At 36.2% G+C, this 19,233-nt stretch overlaps 1 protein-coding gene across 1 annotated transcript in view; it reads right to left on the reverse strand.

Annotated features, from left to right (window-relative positions):
• CACNA2D3 (calcium voltage-gated channel auxiliary subunit alpha2delta 3) overlaps positions 1–19,233 on the reverse strand; it is a 474,057-nt gene that overhangs the window by 129,815 nt on the left and 325,009 nt on the right. The window contains exon 16 of the mRNA XM_009639329.2: positions 7,416–7,433. Within this exon, the coding sequence (XP_009637624.1) occupies positions 7,416–7,433 (18 nt within the window). The remainder of the gene's footprint in view (positions 1–7,415; positions 7,434–19,233) is intronic.

Here is a 19,233-nt window from a genome sequence, read left to right on the forward strand (position 1 = left end):
AAAAAAAAAAAAAAAAGAAAAAAGAAAAAAAGAAATTACCTAAAGTTCAATTCCATTCCTTCTGCTCCAATGCAATTAAGCTGTTCTCTGACTGATTCATTTTGATTAAGGACTGCAGTTGATGAGTGCTATAATCAGCATCTCCCTTAATGAATCAAGAAGATACCTTCATGAGAGGAAACACAGATTGTCTATGCCAGTTCATCTGAAGGCATCTTCCTTCATAAACACAGTCTGTGCTTCCTGTCTAAATTAAGTTCTCCCAAACCTCAGTAGTCTTCGCTATTCTATTAGTCAGACTAATCTATTGACCAGTATTGGTCTGCCTATTTCTTCAGACAGGATAGGAGCAGTGGATGTGTCTGGGAGTCCCCAGCAATGCACGAGACTTGAGTTTCTTCTGCTGTCTACACCAGTGTTTTGGTCCTGACTAAATCCTCCACAGTAACGTGAAAGCAATGTGAATGTGAATTATAGTCCTTCTTGTGGCAAAGGCACACTACATACAGGAACCCCTGGCCCAGGCAAACCATGTATACACAGGCAGTGTACTACCTTTACAGTAAGTTATTTTTTAACATTCAAGTTTCTCCTCTGAAAACCAGAAAGAAAGGACTCCTCCCTAAGCTGAATGAGCATCTCTTTTTCAGTACTGCCAAATGTACAACTAAGTTTTCCTATTGCAGCAGCTGTTGTTCCACCAGCCATTAAAAAAAATCTTCTATTTTCTACCTTTCTGCTGAGTTGTTAATTTCTGATTTAGTTGTACATTTGAATACACTACAAATTTCATCTTCTGCTAAGAATATAAACTCACAATAACATAATTTCCCCTAGGGCTTTTTAATAAACCAAAAGCAACAAAACAAACCTCAATTTCATCTCCTCCTGAGCTTAGCTTCCACTCAAGATCTTCATTAATTAATTTTCCTTCCTTCTTGCTCTTAGCAGAAGGTATTCCCATCTCTTTTACATCATGAGTAAAACTAGTAGACCTCTTCTGTCAGGTGATTCTGGCAATATTTAAGCAGAACACTGCCACCATTTAAGCAGAATGACCATTACAAGAAAAATTCAAGGCAACTTCAGCCTCAAAGAGCTACGAAAAGCCAGTGATTTGACAGTGCCTGACTGGATAATGAACCTACAAAAATGTCAAACTCGTGCAATAAGACTTCATGGGAATTCAGTTCAGTGAAACATTAAATGTGTGTGGATTCACGCATATGGGCATATATGTTTATAAGAGACTACTGAACTGTACAGCCCCTCAGATGTTTCTTATTCCTTCAAGTCTGTAGAGATATCCTCATAAAAACACAAGTAGTTTAACTTCTTATTCCTACGGCTCTCTAAAACATGGAATTACAATGGTAGAGTAAAAATACATGTACTTCAATGCTTGAGTTCAGTTCATTTGAAGTTTAGATGAATTATGCTACAGAATCTTCATTTTTCAACATGTTCATCTAATTGCAAAAAAGTAAGTTCTTGTAGTTTCTCCAACTTGCACCAGTATGTTTTGTCTCAGAATTGTGAGGCTACTTTGGATGACATTGGCAAAAAAAACTACAACAAGGCCCCTAAAGAAAAACACAGAGTTTTCAGCTAGATCCCAGGATTTTATAAGTTATCATCTACAGTCTAAAATGATGAATGAAAAAGAGAGTGTTGGTGGTTTGCCCCAGAAAGTTGTTCTATTGAAAAGACGTAGTGGTAACAGTTTTAGGCAGGAATCTATACAAGGGCCATGGACACTGTTTGATAAAATGCTTAGACAACAATAACAAACCTTTAAAAATCATCTCAAAAATGAGGAAAAATGCATTCCCAGGCTAAATGACTCTTGGCTGTTTAGAATAAAGAAACAGAAGTTACTCTCTGAGAAAGTCACAGATCTGTAATGCCTAGCAGTAATAGGTCTATAATTGGAGAAACACTCATAACTGCTACAGTTTTTCCTTTAACTCCTTGCTGTACATTTACCCCTCTCAGAACAACCCCACATAAATCTCCAGAAAGAACAGGTAAACAAGTGTCTACTCACTCCTCACGTGAAGCACATAAACCGAAGGAGTTTAGCCTCACATTGAGCACTAACATCCATCTCCCAGGACAAAGATTAAGGCAGGCTCCAGAATGACTCCAGAAACACACATACAGGAAAGATAATCCATTTCTTTAGGTGTTTCCATTATGGCAATAGGAATTTGAGAAGGATCCCTGAAATATTTTCCTTCGGAGTGTATAGCCAAGGAGAGTTACAGTAGGTTGTCCAGAATTTCTGACACAGAGTGAGTAGTGTCCCTATCTATTACTGTTAACACAACGTTATTCTTGCCTACATATATTGTGCAATGATTATAATGAAGCTGGGTTCTGCCAGTGATGGGCCACTGGATGCCTCCTGAGATGGAAGAACAAGTTACAAGAGTAAAAAAGTCAGTCCATATCCTTTATTAGATGCTATTCCTGTTTGGGTTTTTTTTTCAAAGTCAATATGCAATATTGTTTCACTGCAGCTGGCTATAGTATTTTTATATTTTGTTAAACATACACATTCCCAAATTGTTACTGATGAATAAAAGAAAGCAAAATAAACAATATACAAATTAATTTAAATAAAAGGCAAATTTGATAGGGCAATTCTTTTTGTTGCTAATTTTTGAACTATAATTAGTCTCAGAAAGGAAACAAATTCTGAGATCTAAACCTCATATTTTTTCCAGTATCCTTCAGAGTTTAGACTTTGTGTTTTAGACAGCCACAGCTTATGTCAGGGTTCCTAGAATTTTTTCACCACCTTTCACCACATTAAAAATATATTAATCTAAGAAAATATTAGATCTGAAACCTCAAAATGTCTTTTTTTTTAATAGAGATTTATTATGTCTATGATATATATCAGGAAATCCTAGCAGGACTGTTCAGCTCAGCTCAGAAGTTAAGTTCCATAGCGCTAATTCTATCCAGTCTTCATTTCCCAATTTAAACAATGCCTAGCAAAACAAAATAAGAGGGTTTTTTTATACTAACTATGTTGTTGCTTGACATATTCCTCATTTTTGCATTTACTTTGGACTGTAGTAACAGTAGTGCATTTCCACAGAATGGGATTTCTGTTGCAGCGGTGTCAAGTAAAGGCAGATTCATCTTCCACCAATTCTGACTCATGGAAACTATCAAATAACCACAACAATGCCCAGATTTGCTCATAGACGAATCTCTAGCCCAATAATATTCCTTTGAATTATAATATCTCTGGATCTACAGTGTTCCCAGTTGATTTTTCACCATTCCACAACATTTAATTAAATTACCAACAGCTTGAAATGCAGAAAAGGTCCATAGGCCATCATATCTAGAGGACAGAGCTTAAAATTGAAGCTAACATTCTGAATCAAAAAATGAAGCAAAGTTAGGAGATATGATGGGGCTAGACAGAGGCACTCAAGCAACTGTTTGAGGAGGACTATGCAGCTATGCTGACATAGGAACCTTTGGTCTGTAGACCTGGAAGGAAATAGGACTTAAGGGACTTGAGTGAGGAAACAGGTCAAAGTGAAGGTCTGCTGGCATAGCCTATACAGCCTTGTGAAGAAACAATTGAAAAGTAGGGGAAAAACATTGCTATATTCAGAGGGACTGAAAGTGGGGTGAAACTGCGGCGCGTGGGAACACTGCAAACCTTCTGACAAGGCACCGGGGTTGAAAGTGGTGGCCACAATGCTGCTGCTCAAACTTTACCTGCAGCAGACAGCAGTTCCATAGGGATGCATTTGAAGTATGAGGTTTGTGCTGAAGCTTTTGTTTTTTCTTTGCTACCTTGTTATAACTCGGCCAACTTCCCCCCTCCCCCCCTTATTCCTTTCCCCACTCCACATAGGCTTGCTTCAGAAGGTGGTGTCTTCTGTGACTACTGTGCTTTTATGTGCTGAGTAGAGTCAGGAGGCAGGCTGGAAGCATCAGAGAATTAGAATTTGACCATTTAATTGTGTTTTACATAGATTAGAAGAATAAGGAATAGCTATACTTTTATTAAAATTATGGCCAAATTGTGGCCTAAGACAATATAGGAACCTGAGTGAGAGTATTGTTAGAGAGACATTTCTGTGTTTAGCACACAAAAATGAAACACCAAAAATACCTCGTATTGTAAAATAGTTACTAAGAGTTAGAATTTGCAAATTGCTGACTCAGAAATGCTATTAGAAGTCAACTTGCTTGTTGAGGAATGAGAGAGAAATTTGGAAACTAAATTTTAGACTGTGATTAACACGTAAGTGAAAATTTTAATGCCGTTTTCCAAATGGAGCACTCAACTTTATATACATTACAAAAGTGGTTATCTCATGATTATTTTGTACTTCATTACATTCAATTTGATTCCTATAATTTTATAAAAATGCTAAAATCACTAGTCATGCGCTTCAATGAAATAGCAGCTTTGCAAATTTTCTATTTTCTATTCCCAGTGACAGTTAATTCAACACTTCAAAGTATAAGAAGGTAAATGATGCAGGGAATGATAAATGATGCTCCCAAATGGCTGAAAGATGATAGCATCAAGATAAAAGGAGGGCAAAGCACTACTTACAGAAGTTAAGGGATAACACAGAAAGAGAGAAGAAAGCTGTCAGGAAATTTTGGGCAACAAATATCATCAAAACATTTCTATATGGAGGAAATATGATTCTGTTCAATGAGAGAATCATTAAAAAAACTCTCCTAAATGTTCCTAAACACCACTATCTGCTTCTGATTTGTGTGCCTAATTTATTCATTCCTACCTCTTCACACAAGCTAAGTAGAACAAAACATCACAGCAGGAGTAGGACAACAGATTTTTAATCCTGCTGTGTTTGCTCAAGAAAGCAAGTAAAGCTTTCCTCCTAGGAAACAAAACACCTTTTTGAGCTATTAAGGAAGAACAGCTTTTGCTCGTTGCTGAATACAAAAGCTGCTTTTCAAAACTGTTTCAAAGATATAGGTCATTTTGGAAGCCAAACTGAAAAAGTCTGAAAACTGCTAAATTTGAGTTCTTTGGTTTATTACTATTTTCACAGCCCTGTGGGGTGGGTACCTAAAAACATGCAGAAAAGCAATATAGAGGACATATCAAATTCACATGAATTTGCTCCATTTGTCTGAATAGTGGAGCTCTCTTTTAGATACACCAGCTCTTCCTAGACATATTTTCTTCTGAAACCTACATGACCATATTAAATCAGCATCTCTTACCACCTGAAATTATGGTGGCGTTTTGGGGCAGGTTGTGGTATTTTCTGTTTTATAGGGTATATCACAAAGATGTTTTCAAAACAAATATGGTGCAACAGACATCCACCTTAAACTCCTCATACTTCATTTCACCTGCACTCCAATTCTGAATTTGCAACAATTTGATTTAGAGCAGATAGCATAACAGTAACAGGTTTTAATTGTTATTTAGCTGCCGTAGACAGTTGAGAATCTACAGGTCTTCAAAACCAATAGCTAATCACCATAGCACACTGACTAAACACTGAGAAGACTGTAGCCAAAGTGTTTCACACAAAAGACCTAACGCATTTCATCAAGATGACTGAGTATTCATAACCATTATAAAATAGTAAAGGTAAACTTGGAATGCCACATTTTTCTTTTGGATCACTCAGAGATTAAAGTGAACATGTTTAGAGAGACATGACTGTTTGAAATGTTTATAGAGAAAATATTTGCAAGGTGATACATAGATTCCAACAAAAATACAGTACAAGTTCAGACACCATATGGCAAAACACGTACTCTAGTGACTAAGTCATTCATAAAGGCATGCATCAGCCCTGCGCTGCTTCCCTTCACCTTGCAGATAGCCAGAGATTCTCTTGTTTTGTTCATAAGCTATCAGGCCATGCTTGTGAAAAGGCTTATTTCTTACCTGAAGTTACCAAAAGCCCTTGGGGATTACTTGTATCTGTTCTCCCTCCCCATCCTATTCCTTCCTTCCCATTCCTCTCCTCTTTCTTTGCATGAAATTAGTATACAGTCAACTAGACATTATGTATACATGTACAAAATATGTCGCTTTAGTTCTGCATTAGTTTGCATTGGCATTTGGCATAAACTTTTAGACAAGCAGGTGAACATGAGAAAGCCAAAGTTAGCCAGTCTAGCCAGTGTTTTACTCCTACTTTTCCAGGAAGCTTGCAACAAAAGGTTTCTTTAAACCATATATTTCCAGAAAAAAAAAAAAAAAAAAAAAAGCAGCAATTTTTGTTACCATGTCACATTTGGTAGGCTCTGAAACTATCAAAACACAAGAACAAACTATGGACATAGTCCAGCATCACAAGATAGTATATTACCTGCAAATTTGAAATAGAATTTTCTGAGCTCCACAAGCAAGGAAATTTCAAATATACATAGCATCATAAAAATAAAAGCTTCCATGCTCATATTTCTTGCTTTTTGAACTAAAAAGTGGGTGAGATACATTCTTTAATCATTTTAAAGTTTTGAGTTCCATGGATGCCCTCACCATTCTGCAAAAGCTATTCATTGGAGATCCCTTAACCTACAGCTTTCATTAAAAACTGAACTTTGATTATCATCCATGACTGTTACTAGCAGTCATGTTTAACTTATTAACTGCTGTGACATTTCTTATTAAACGTGCTTTACTTAGCACAATAAGAACGACTTGGATGAGAGAGTATTGCAATTTCCCAGTATATTCCATTCATTTCTCTCAATTCAGTCTCTTTCACTGCAAACCACAAAACAGCACCTAGAATTTCTGTTTTCTGGAAGCTTTAATTATATTTGTGAAATACACAAGGATGATGCAACAGGCATCAAGCAATTCTTCGAGTTTGCCACAATCATTGCATTATCATGATGTGCAGTGGAGACTGGTAACATACCATATCGATGCAGAAGGTGTTCAAAGGCAAAAGTGTATTATATGAAAACTGTACGCAACTTATTAGAGAAGTCAAAGGTTGGATGGATTCAAAGGTGTGTTGACAGATACAGTGGGGAGCAGTGAAAGGGTACCAGCTATGCCAGGGGTTCTGCAGTCTCTACAATAGAGACAAAATGATCCAGCGATGTTTCACATTGAGTAGTGGGGTGAGGTTTTTTTGATCCTTACTATTATTTCAAATTGTTGATAAAATAGCCTCCCTGTTGTTTTAAAGTTGTAGGCATATAGTATATGCCTATTGTGTTAAAATAGCTCTGTGTTTGAAGAGCTGCTCCCAGCAAGTACCTCAGCTGGCCTTGATGTCAGCTATCCTTGCTGCTCAGCTCCAGAGCCCCCATTGCAGTGAACTATTTCACTGATCACTACTGTACCATACTCACAACATCATGGAAACATGAAGGACCAGTGACTACTTTGAATGACTAAGATTGGATTAAAAATATTTTACCTTTTGAGCCTGCGGGAGCTGGAAAACAACAAAACAGAACAAGCAATCATTACACATTAATTGGAACAGGTACTTCAGCTCTTGCATTCATAAAATCACAAACATAACATAAAACAAAGTATAAAGGAAAGAAGCTAGAGAAACTAGGTTTACGTTGCCCATTGATTCAACTTATTGAGGGCTTATTAACTTAGTTTATTATTTGACAGCTTTTTTACTAGGTGTCACAAAAAGCACCATGCAATTTGTTAAATACCACAATGCTAAGAGAGGGACTGTTTTCTCATCTGATATGGTATCACACTTGAACTGTGAAGTAGTTCCATCTTCCTGTACACAAATATAATTCAACATAAAGATAGCTTTAATTTTAAAACCAGCCATTCTTGGTTTATAAACATCTAAACCCACATTTATTATGAATGAAGTTGACATTAAGAGTGGTTTATCATATTGAAGTAGAAGGTTGTGTTCTCTGTGACAGAGGAAAGAAAAACAAAATAGTAACAGAAAGTTACTGACTGCTTATGCAAACATATTATTGTATATGCATAATATGCAATAATGTATGCACAGAACAATAGTTATGTACTGTAAACACAAGTATTATTATATATATATGCAAATAAAAGGCAACTGTTTATGCATATATGCATATTCATATCACACAGATGTTCTTAGACAAGATTAGCCATACCTGGTTGTATGCACAGTATTTACTGTAAGCAACAACTCACGTAAAAAGGCACGGAGAGCAGGCAGTGGACTCCATTACATATAAAATACCTTATTTATCAAGAGTTGAAAAATGGGTTCTGTTTTCACTTTAGGAAAGAGAAAACCAATTGTAGGTAATGGAGAGCAACTCAGAAAAATGAATTGTTGTAGGCAAAATACAGTTTTCCCTTTTTCTGAATTCTTCTCCTCTTACTTCCATACTCATAGAGAAATCCATCACACAACAATTTAGCCTTGTGCTAAACCCACCTTCCAGATTATTTATTTTTCTAATACAAAGTGTTTATTTACAAGCATCAGCTGAACACAGAAACAGGCAGGTGAGTCAATACCATATGCAAAAAAACTTCAAGATCTCTAGTGAGCTTCTGACCTTTTGTCCTTGCTCTGAATTAAAACAGATAGAAAAAACAACTTCCATACAGTACCCTGCTAAAAGCTGATGCCCGCATTAGTATCTGTCATGGAAGAGAATTGTCACATGATCTCCAGTTCACAAATACTGAAAACAACCAGCCGCAGTTTCTCTGTTTTCACATTATAAAATGTAACAAAATTCTTGGCATGGAGAATTGCTGCAAGCAAAATTATTTTATCCTAAAACTTGAATGATCCAGTTACAAAATACGAGCCATGATCACATTAAAGTATGACCTATATGTGTTTCTTTAAAAGCCTGTTGTTTAAATAATTGATTATATAGAATGATATACAAGGGTTGCTGCAGAAATTGCAGATACCTGATGAACCGTAAATACATGAGCTAGATCCTATACAACAGGTCAGAGTATTACTCAGAACAGTTTAAAGCTTTTCTGAACTGTTTTCTACTTACTAGTTTTAGACTTGGTTGACTACATTTTTTTCATTCAAACAAAAGGAGAAAGTTGCAATATGAAATTAATTTCCTGTTGTAGCACTGAAACGGGTTTTCTCTAACACTGTTTTTTGGGGGGGTGGGGTGGGGGAGGGTGTGTGTGTTAATGCCACCTTGTTGCTAAATGCACATAAAAATTACAAACATCCTTTCATTGGTATCTCAGATAAAGACAGGTGCAGTAAAGAACAATATCCAAATCTCCACTTTTGGAATAAATACTAAAGAACTCTACAGTTTGCCCAAGCCCACTGCACATAGCAAACTCCTATGTTTTCATAATGAGCTAATTTGTGTACCACATTCTACAAAACAGCACTTCAAGTACAGTCTCAGCATCCAAGGCAATATATGCAATGTTGGGTACAGAAGTATCATCACAGAAGTACTTCCTTCCAGCTATCATTCAAACTAAAGTAGAAAGCTTGCAGTCTGTGTACAGTGGAGATGGGTTCAAGGAAGTTGGGTGGGGTAGGGGAGAACATTAAAAACCTGAACAAAAACCCCAAAACATAAATGCATGCGGACTTCAAATTTAAGTTGAATACTTATACAATATTAGTACTCTTCGATGAAATTTTTATTACTTGTTTTCAGAACTTGAGTTTACTCCTGTTTGAGCACATCCCTTCAGATACATATGGTTTGGTCAAGTTTTGCCATGTGAGGGAATTAAAGTCAGATGGAATGCAAGTGAAGATTTCCTATTAAAAAGTACCACACAAACTAGATGGTACACGCTTTTGTGTATGAAACTATCCCTATTGCTTTTACTGAGATAATTTTCAAGAGCACATTAATAAGAGTTTACAAATCAGAGTTCCATGTTATCTGTTGTTGGATTCAGTTTGTCAATCCCATCTATAGCCTTTTAGAAAATCAAGAATATTTCCGTGTTCTGAAATATTAGGAGTCAAAGCCTTTATTAAGAATAATAGGGTCAGCAGATGAGATTTACATTCCATTATGCTTTTTCCTGGGCTGGCATTCTTGTCACTGTTCACCTAAGCTTCAAAATCCACGTTCACAGTCTTTTCCTTTAAAAAAAAATAAAAATCTGTCTGTTACAGCCAGACAAATCTTCATTCTGTTGCTGATTTGAAACTTGGCTGTTACAGGATCCTATGTCAGCAATTCAGTTTAATAATTGCTACAAATTCCTTTGAAATAAACTATGGAGGTTTGTCTGACATTACCCCTTCTGGGAGGCCATAGGGAGCAAATAATTTTCCTAACAATAACAGCAATAGCCCTCTGGTCTGATCCTTTATTGCATAGTCTAAAATCTTCCTGTCTCTGTGGAAAACCCAGTGGGTACCTCTGGTTCCTATGGTTTGCTTTATACACTGCCAAGAGGCAGTTTTGCAGTAAATGATGTGATCTTTCCCTGGCCCTCAAACAGCACTGCAGAGCTTTCTATTCTACCTGCCCCTATGGTAAACTATGCCATTTTGGTGTCATTATTCAGCTCCAGCCAAACCAAAGCACCTCCTGTTCCTATTTGTTTTGCATTAGCATCTCTTCCTCCCTTTGGTGATTTTCTCTAAAGAAGATACATGATGGGGCATATATCAGTTTTACTTGCTCCTAGTTTACCATATGGGTAATGCATATTTTGTTAAAACGACCATGGCTGAGGGGCAGGGAGGAAATCTGGCCATTTGCTGTCTCCTGGCTGTTACGGGGGGGTCAATAGGAGCCCTCCAAAGGGAAGCGTACCTTCCTCTGCACAACTGCATACTAAGAAGAGGCTGTTGCAGTACAGTCAGGTATGGCAGGGATGGGAGCGTGCAGACCTATAAGCACCAGGGGAGATCTGAGAGGATTTTCTGGTGTAGACAAGAGGACTTAGGGATCTTGATGGAACTGTGTAAATTTTGCTGCAACCTAAAAAAATTGGATAGATTAAAGAGCAAGATTAGAGCATAGGGCCTTGCAAGGAGACAGTGAAGAAATGGGAGGGGGATTTGTTTTCAAACTCTTTTTTTTAATTTATCTTTCTCATAAAACCCAAATTTCCTTTACCAAACAAATTTTCTTACTCTATTTTGTGTTGTAAAAAACTACCCTTCAGAGACTGCAAGCCCTGTGAGGTTCACAGTACGCTTGACTCCAGTAAGACACGCTGAGAATTCCACCTCTAAATTCAGGTCAATTTGGGGGCCTGTCACACAATGTAACACAGAAGAAATAACTGGAGGTTTTTCAATGCTGTTATTGCACACCATGTCATGCTTTCCACATTTTCAAATACTCTAGTATCGTTTTGAGCCCTCCATGGAAATGTGTTTGGTATTATCAGAACAGGAAAAGTTACAGACACTTCCAACGTGGTAAAACAAAACAAGACAGGCAAAGGAGTCCAACACAGAATCACAGAATGTTTTGGGCTGGAAGGGACCCCTAAAGGTCCCTTTAGTCCCATCTAGTCCAACCCCCAAATCAAGGATGTTGCACTATTTCTTGGATGAGGTAACTGTGAGGCCAACATGAGTGAAACAAACCAACCCACAGATAGATCTGAAATACTGTCTTTAGAAGCAGGAGGCATTTTGCAGGAGGCATGTTACAGGACCAGTAGTTCTGCTAAGTGCTCCATGCAGGCCTCGACCCTTAACAAATGAAGTTCATAAAGTCTGATTTTGTAGATGACTTCATGATCATTCCAAAACAAAAAGGCCATACAGTTCTAAAATATTTTATAGCCATATCAACAATTTATTCAAAACATTATGTAGCTGTATGTCCTAGATTTCCAAGAAACCAAGCCTAGAAGTCTTAAAAGAAAAAATGCTAGAATTATAAAGTTATTGTTCTGTTGGATCAGAATTCAGCCTTATGCTTGTTTGAAGATTAGCAAAACCAAAATCTCCTGCAAGACTAAATTATACTTAACAGTTTCTTGTTATACCCAAACCCTATGATTTCTATTATTAGAGAAACAAAAATAACATAAATCATTATGAAATTAATTTTCCATTGTCTATTTTTCTAATAACGATTGCATGAAATTATCTTTGTCAAAAAATTATACTATTGCAATGTATTTATGTTAAAGCATTCAAAAGTAAAGAAATAACTCTTATTTTATATTCATTGACCTCATTTCCACAGTCCTATTCTCCTGCCAAGCATTTCAATGTCACCAGTCTCAGAAAAAGGCTAATAACCCTACTGACTTGACTGATTATATAATAGATATATCTATTATAATATAAAACAATAGATTGATATAATACAAATCAATAGAAATTAAGTACAAACATGCCAGCAAGTAATCAACAAGAACGAATATAGTTTTGATAGTACAGCCATCTCTGTAAATAGTTTCTGAGCTGCACCAAATTTAACATCTATGTATAGCTACTTTTATGGTGGTTTGCAATGTTCAGACTCATCCTGTACTTGTCACATACTGACACTGAATTTGGCACTGAATGTATTTATTATAACTTTTACTTTTTGGAAATACACTTTCAGGAAAGATGTGAAATATTCTGGCAAGCATGTAGGTCCTGTACTTAACACCACAGCAAGTCAGAAGATGTCCCACGTATCAGTGAAGCTCCTCAGAAAAGAATGAGACAAAAAAATTGAATGCTTACTGCATACATGTGCCAGGTACTCTAGAAGATAGGTTGGTTGTTTATGGCTTCATATAAATGTAGGATGTGGTTTATTTATGTGTTTAAAGATATGCAAAGCATTTCATGCATTGCTAGGCAGGCTTTCACAGCTCTTCCCCAAAATGGCAAAAACTTGGTAGAGAATAGAAAAAACATTCAAACTCTCAATTTTTAGCAGAAAATGGAAATTTGCTGCTTTAGAATCTACTCAGTTGCTGTAAGAAACAGCATTTAAATATTACGATTTTGGCAATTTTTCTTTTACAGTCTATGCACTTATTCTCCACTTTCTACAGCCATGTAAGTACTAGAGGCATCCTAGATAAATATATGCACACATGGAGGAAAAAATAAAATTCAGCCTCCTACTGGGATGTTCCTGACGTTAAAATTTCAGTATAAATATTTAAAGAGTGACATTAACCTGCAGCTTACTTGGCCAACACCTATAAGGAAAATGCACTTGATTTTTCAAGGGATTCAATATCAAATCTTTCTTGGTTCTCATAATTGTTTTACTGTGCTACCACTTATCTTGTAGTAACTACAGCATTTTAGTCAAGGATAGGCTATGCACTGCATGCAAAGTATACCAGTCAGAGGAAATTTAAACGTTGCTATGGAGAAGAGAGTCATAAAATATAGATGAAAACGACAATGCTAGTTCTCTCTTTAAAAATAATTCTGTAAAGATGACAGAAAGGAAAGAAGTTAGCTCTTGTGAGATATGCAAAAGAGAAAACACAGGAGCTGCAAAGGTATCAAGCAAACTGAAAAATCAAATATACATTCCAAACATCTTTGCAATAAAATGGCTCCACCCTTTGAGGATTCCTAAAATTTATTTTCTAAAATACATAACTGTTTATTAATGTAAATTACTAACTAATTTCTAACGCACTGTTTAGCAATCTTGTTTTTAAAATTAGAATCATTAACACAAAAAAAATCTAACTATGCTCAACTTTTAAAATGGTTAAGTCATATTTGTCTGCATCTACTCTTTGAACTATGTGTTGAAGTTAACAGAAAAGAAATCCATACTCGTAGGAATATTCTTACCTTTTCACTGTACAAGTGATTGATTAAACACTGAGTGCGCTGCCCAGAGAGTTTGTGGAGATGTTCAAAACCCAACTGGATGCAGCCATGGGCAACCTTGCTCCAGCTAATCCTGCCTGAGCACAGGGTTGGGCTGGATGATCGATGGGAGGTCCCTTTCAGACTCAGTTACTCTGTGAGTCTGTGACTGTGATTCTTTTAATTGCATAAATTGACTGTTCTCTCTTTCTAATGAATACAAAATATTTACAGGAAAGATTGTATTTAAATTACCCAGCACGATTACTTTAAATGCAAAGTTTGGTTAGAAACTTTAGTCATAAATAATAAATTATTTTTTTAAGAATTATGCTAATTTTAAAAATAAGCCACATGACTAAACATCAAAGTAGCAGAACAGATTCATTAAATCAGACACTCCAAGAACATTCCACACACCATGAACAAAATTTTGGCCTCATGTATGTATGTTTAAAAGGAGCGAGTTCTGTTTTCATTATTACATCAATAAAGAAAAACTTGTTAGCGCAAAATAGATGTCTATGGTTAATTCTCTTTATATATGCAAACATATATTATGTGTAAACTATATTTAGATTTCCCTTAGAAATTATTGATATACCTATTCTCTTACCAGTTATACAGTAGATATTTCCTTCCTGATCAAAAACTGTACAAGCATTCATGCATGGAATTGAAATATTTTTCTAAATATAGACAACTCCAAATAAAACTAATGGTTGTAAGATACACATCATGTAATACTAAGTGACACAATTTACATTAAAATCTGCATATTTTGTCTTTTTATCTCATACAGAAAACACTGAAAATAACAGTTTTCAAAAATGGGATAATCAGTATTAGTGTGCTACCAATAGCAGAATAATAATTAAGAGGCGGCTTTTAAACTTGTTATGGCTATTTGATTGTTGGATTATTAAGTTTTATGTTTTGAGGGTGACTTTCTTCAAGTTGTGGTGACAACTGGTTCAATTGCACTTCAACTGTCCTCAACAAAAGAGCTAAATGTGCATAGTACATTTTCATTCCACCATAAAGAAACGTAATGCTGTTTTGTGAGACCATAAATAAGTTTTCTCTAAAATGTGTTCTATTGGGTTATTGTGTTGGGGAACACATAGACTCACCTTGCATAAAGTGGGATATTTATTTTAGAGGCTGGTGGTGTTGATAGTCCTTGTTGTACCTCATGTAGGATCTGTGCACTAACTTCACATTTCTACATATTCCAGCTCTCAAGTTGTTGCAACTATTCTGGGTTACAAACACACAAAGGGTCTAAAGCTAATTAATATCTTCTGTAATATCACTAAACATGAACTCTACAATTGACTCTTGAGGGGATGGATAAACAGACAAGCACCAGCAGCAAAGATCTATCCTTCAGGATGATTTCCTATGCTTATCTAAATGTACTGCCTGTATTTTAATGGTTACCAGCACTTGGACTGCATAGTTATTCTGGCAGCGAATGACTTAGTAGGTTTTTAAAATTCATACAGTGCTCGAAATGTGCCCATCTCAGAGCAGACCTTCAGAACTAATTGCTAGACCTAGAGGCACAGGTCCCTAAATGCTCCTGGCCCTGAAAATTATCAGAAACTTCCAAACTGCTTAAATTCATATTATTATAAAATCTGAAGTTGTAATACAATTTAAATTACATGACTGGTGATAATTCCTGTATTTCCATTAATACAGTTTATTTCAATTTTACCGAGATAGGTTTCAGGTTTGTTCTGTTTTGCTTTACTCAATGTCAGTGGTCAGTCAGTGTGGCTCTCTATATTACTGGTACAGAAGTGAACATAGCAATGTAAGTGATTTGGAAATATTATTCTAATTTCCATTTCTACCGAGAAAATTTATAGATATGTCCAGACATGATGTTAAATTTTGTTGACTATCGTATTTCACACTGCACACTAAGGTAACCCGAAAATAATTAAAAGAAATTTTTATCTTTATTATTGTTATATTTTTTATATATATACACACACACTGCTTTCTGGTATAGCAATGATGTTATTATAGAGAAAATAATTGTCTTCTGCTGCCTCCAAAATTATTTTATTTACACTGAACACTGGGGGGTTTTGATTGTTTGTTTTAAACTACTGCTTGGTTTTTCTTTCATATAAGCAATAAGCATATAGTATGATTTTAATAAACTGTAAGAATTGTATCTGTCCTGAATATGTTCCCTTTTCTTTTACCAATCTAAGATTTAAACTCACATTGTACCACCAGCTCAGTTTAGGCTTTTTCTCCTTACATACCCTTAATACTCTTGAGTATTTATTAGCATTTGTACCACCTCTAGAAGAATAGTGTCATTTTAATTATTACTAATGCTAATCATTTCTAAATGAGACTTTTAGAAAGACTGTTAGGAAGGCGATAGATACTAGCACAAGAATCCTTCCCAGAGAAACAGTCCTAGAAATAGTTCTACTGCAACGTAGTGAAACAAGATGCTCTAAAAAAGGGACTGGCTGTAAGATTGTGTATAGTTGAATTACCCTAAATGACTCTTTTCTCCACCTTTTTTCACAGAGTACCATTTTTTATGTGTGTCCAGATCCCTGCTCTGCCAGAAGTGGAGGGCGTAGCAAGATTCTGCTTCCCTTCCCTTACTCTCTATCCCTCTCCCTTACTCTCACAATCAACCCATGCATTTTAGGGCACAACTTAGAAACCCGAGAATCCTTTCTCCCTCGCTGTAGTTAATATCCACAACCTAACAGGAGTGAAGGAATCTACCATGATGAAGGAGTTTTAGGACCTAGCTTTGAAAGTTTGTATTAAGCACAATTCATACCAGATACTCAGTTTAACCTTGTGGAATGTGTATTTGATAAGGAGGGAGAATCTTTTGCTGACATTTCAAGATCAGTGCAGTTTGGACTGTGACCACAAAACATGCAATGGAGAAATAGACTGTAAATTACTTGATGTCTGGTAGTTTCCTGTAGAAGTAAACATTTTCTTATTTGTACACTATTTACAGGTATGAAGGCAAAACTCATCTAATAAAATGTTTACACATTATTTTGTGTCAAGGACACAGGGTTAATAATAAAAAGATTTGTATTCCTTATAAAACCTGCCCTGAAATCAGAGGACTGACAGAACCTATTTACAATGTTTAGTTCAATATTATTTTGTTTTCCATGATCTTTATTTAAGCTTCATTTTGTGGCAGGTTTTGATTTCTTACTTTATGATGAAAACAATGAACCTGTAATTGAAAAAAGAAAGCTTTGGCTAATGCCAGGACAAAGCAAAGTACTTGCAAAACTACTGTGGAATGTTTAATGCATAAACACAGGGGAAAAAATAGGGAAAGTACGGATTGATTTAAAATTACTAAAGTTCAGCATGCAAGAACAAGACCAGAAGAATCGAGCATAGGGAAAAAAATCAGCGCTGAGAATCTCATCAGTAAGACCGTCACACATAGTAAAAGTAATCTATCTGCTTTTGAAAACTAATTGATCTAGCAAGAACATGAGTCTGGGATGCAAAAGATTCTAGGAATGTCAAAGAAAAGTAAAATGGAGCTGGATTTTGGGGAAAGGGAGGTTGCAATTAGCTGGACTTACCCTTTCTCTTTCTTACTTGCTTAGAAACAAGTCGTTCCAAAAATATTTTGAAATCAACTAGTTGATTCTAGAAGTCTGATGAAAAGACCGGACTGGTGTACAGGCCTCTAAAGTACTGGAACCAATTACCTTTTAGAATTAAAATATTGGACATTTTTACAGAGGGAACGATCTGCTTTGTAGTTACCTCACAAATACATTCACAAGAATTGTTGTATTTTCATAGAATCATAGAATGTTTTCGTTTGGAAGGGACCCCTAGAGGTCATCTAGTCCAAACCCCCTGCAGTGAGCTGGGACACTGCTAACTAGATCAGGTTGCTCAGAGTCCCATCCAACCTGTCCTTGAATGTTTCCAGGGATGGGGCCTCCACTACCTCTCTGGGCAACCCGTTCCAGTGTTTCACCACCCTCATTGTAAAGAATTTCTTCCTTCTATCTAGTCTAAACCTACCCTGGTTTAGTTTAAAACCATTACCCCTTGTCCTGACACAGCTGGCCCTACTAAAAAGATTTTCCCCATCTTTCCTATAGGCCCCCTTTAGGTACTGAAAGGCTGCAATCAGGTCTCCCCGCAGCCTTCTCTTCTACAGGCTGAACAAGCCCAACTCTCTCAGCCTGTCCTCATAAGAGAGGTGCTCCAGCCCTCGGATCATTTTTGTAGCCCTCCTCTGGACCCGCTCTCATTTATCATTTCTGAATGAGCAAAGCTCTGGTACAAATTTTGTATTTAGCTAGCACAAAAATACCTTGAAGTTTATGTCAGTAACCAATGGCCCAGAACTACTGTATATGAAGTAGTACGCTGGAGGGCATAATGAGATAGATACCATACGCTTCTAAGATTATTTGAGCCAATAAACAATAGGGGATGCATTTTAAAAGGAAGAAAGAAGGCACAAAAGTGTTAGCACAGTTTCATTTGCTGAGAAGAAGAAATCCACAGATATGATAATAGATCAAGGGCACTAGAAAGCAGCAGGAAAGGCAACTTACGCACAACTACTAAATGAAAAGCTTCAAACAGTTTTTCAAAGGGAATCACCTCTTTTTTATCAATTTGCCTTTGAACACTGATGGATCAGTCTTAAGGCACATCTGCAAAGGTTCAGATAAAACATAAAGAAAAAGAAGGAACAAATTGTGTGCAAAAATATTGCATAAAAGCTACAGTTAGAAACGCAGGAACTGAGCTCAGGGAGATGTGTAAATGGACTGTTTTGCTTTGTGAGGGAAGGAGGCATACTCTCTAAACCCAGAAAACAAATCTCCATAAAAACTGTGTCCACACTTTGTATAAACATTTGAGAATCAAATGTCCAATTTGTATTTTGGAAATAAGTTAGCAATATGCTAAAATACTACACTCTAGTAGCAAGGTGGCCATCATGTGCCTCCAAATTAGAAACATGTGTGTTTCAGGTTCACATGCATAGGGAAAGCAACTCATTTTATTAGCTATCAGAGAGGTACAAGATCAGAGGGCAGGTTTAAGTCTCTAATTGTTACAAACATTATTTTAAAAATAGATAATAAAACAAAGAATTTTTTAAAAAAGCTTAGAAAATGCTCCATCATTTAACATTGCGAAATCCCTTAGTTGGATAAACTCCTAATCTAACAATACAGTCTTTCTCTTTGCTATAGATTTTTTTCTATCAGTTTGTGGGTAGGTTGATAACACAGATCTGGCTAGTGCCACCACTACAAATGATGAAATAGCATAATCAATGCTGCTTATTGTTCATTAGCTCTGTTTCGGGGAACAGGTTCTGTCTTCATACCCTTTAATAAGTATGTAGCTAATGTATCTTGCCATTATAGTTTTACACCAAGATTTTATAGCTACACTTTATCAAAAAAGCCATAGAGCATTTTATGGACTC

Source organism: Egretta garzetta, unplaced genomic scaffold (genome assembly GCF_000687185.1).
Source record: "Egretta garzetta isolate BGI_Z169 unplaced genomic scaffold, ASM68718v1 scaffold215, whole genome shotgun sequence".
In the NCBI taxonomy this organism is placed as follows: Eukaryota; Metazoa; Chordata; class Aves; order Pelecaniformes; family Ardeidae; genus Egretta; species Egretta garzetta.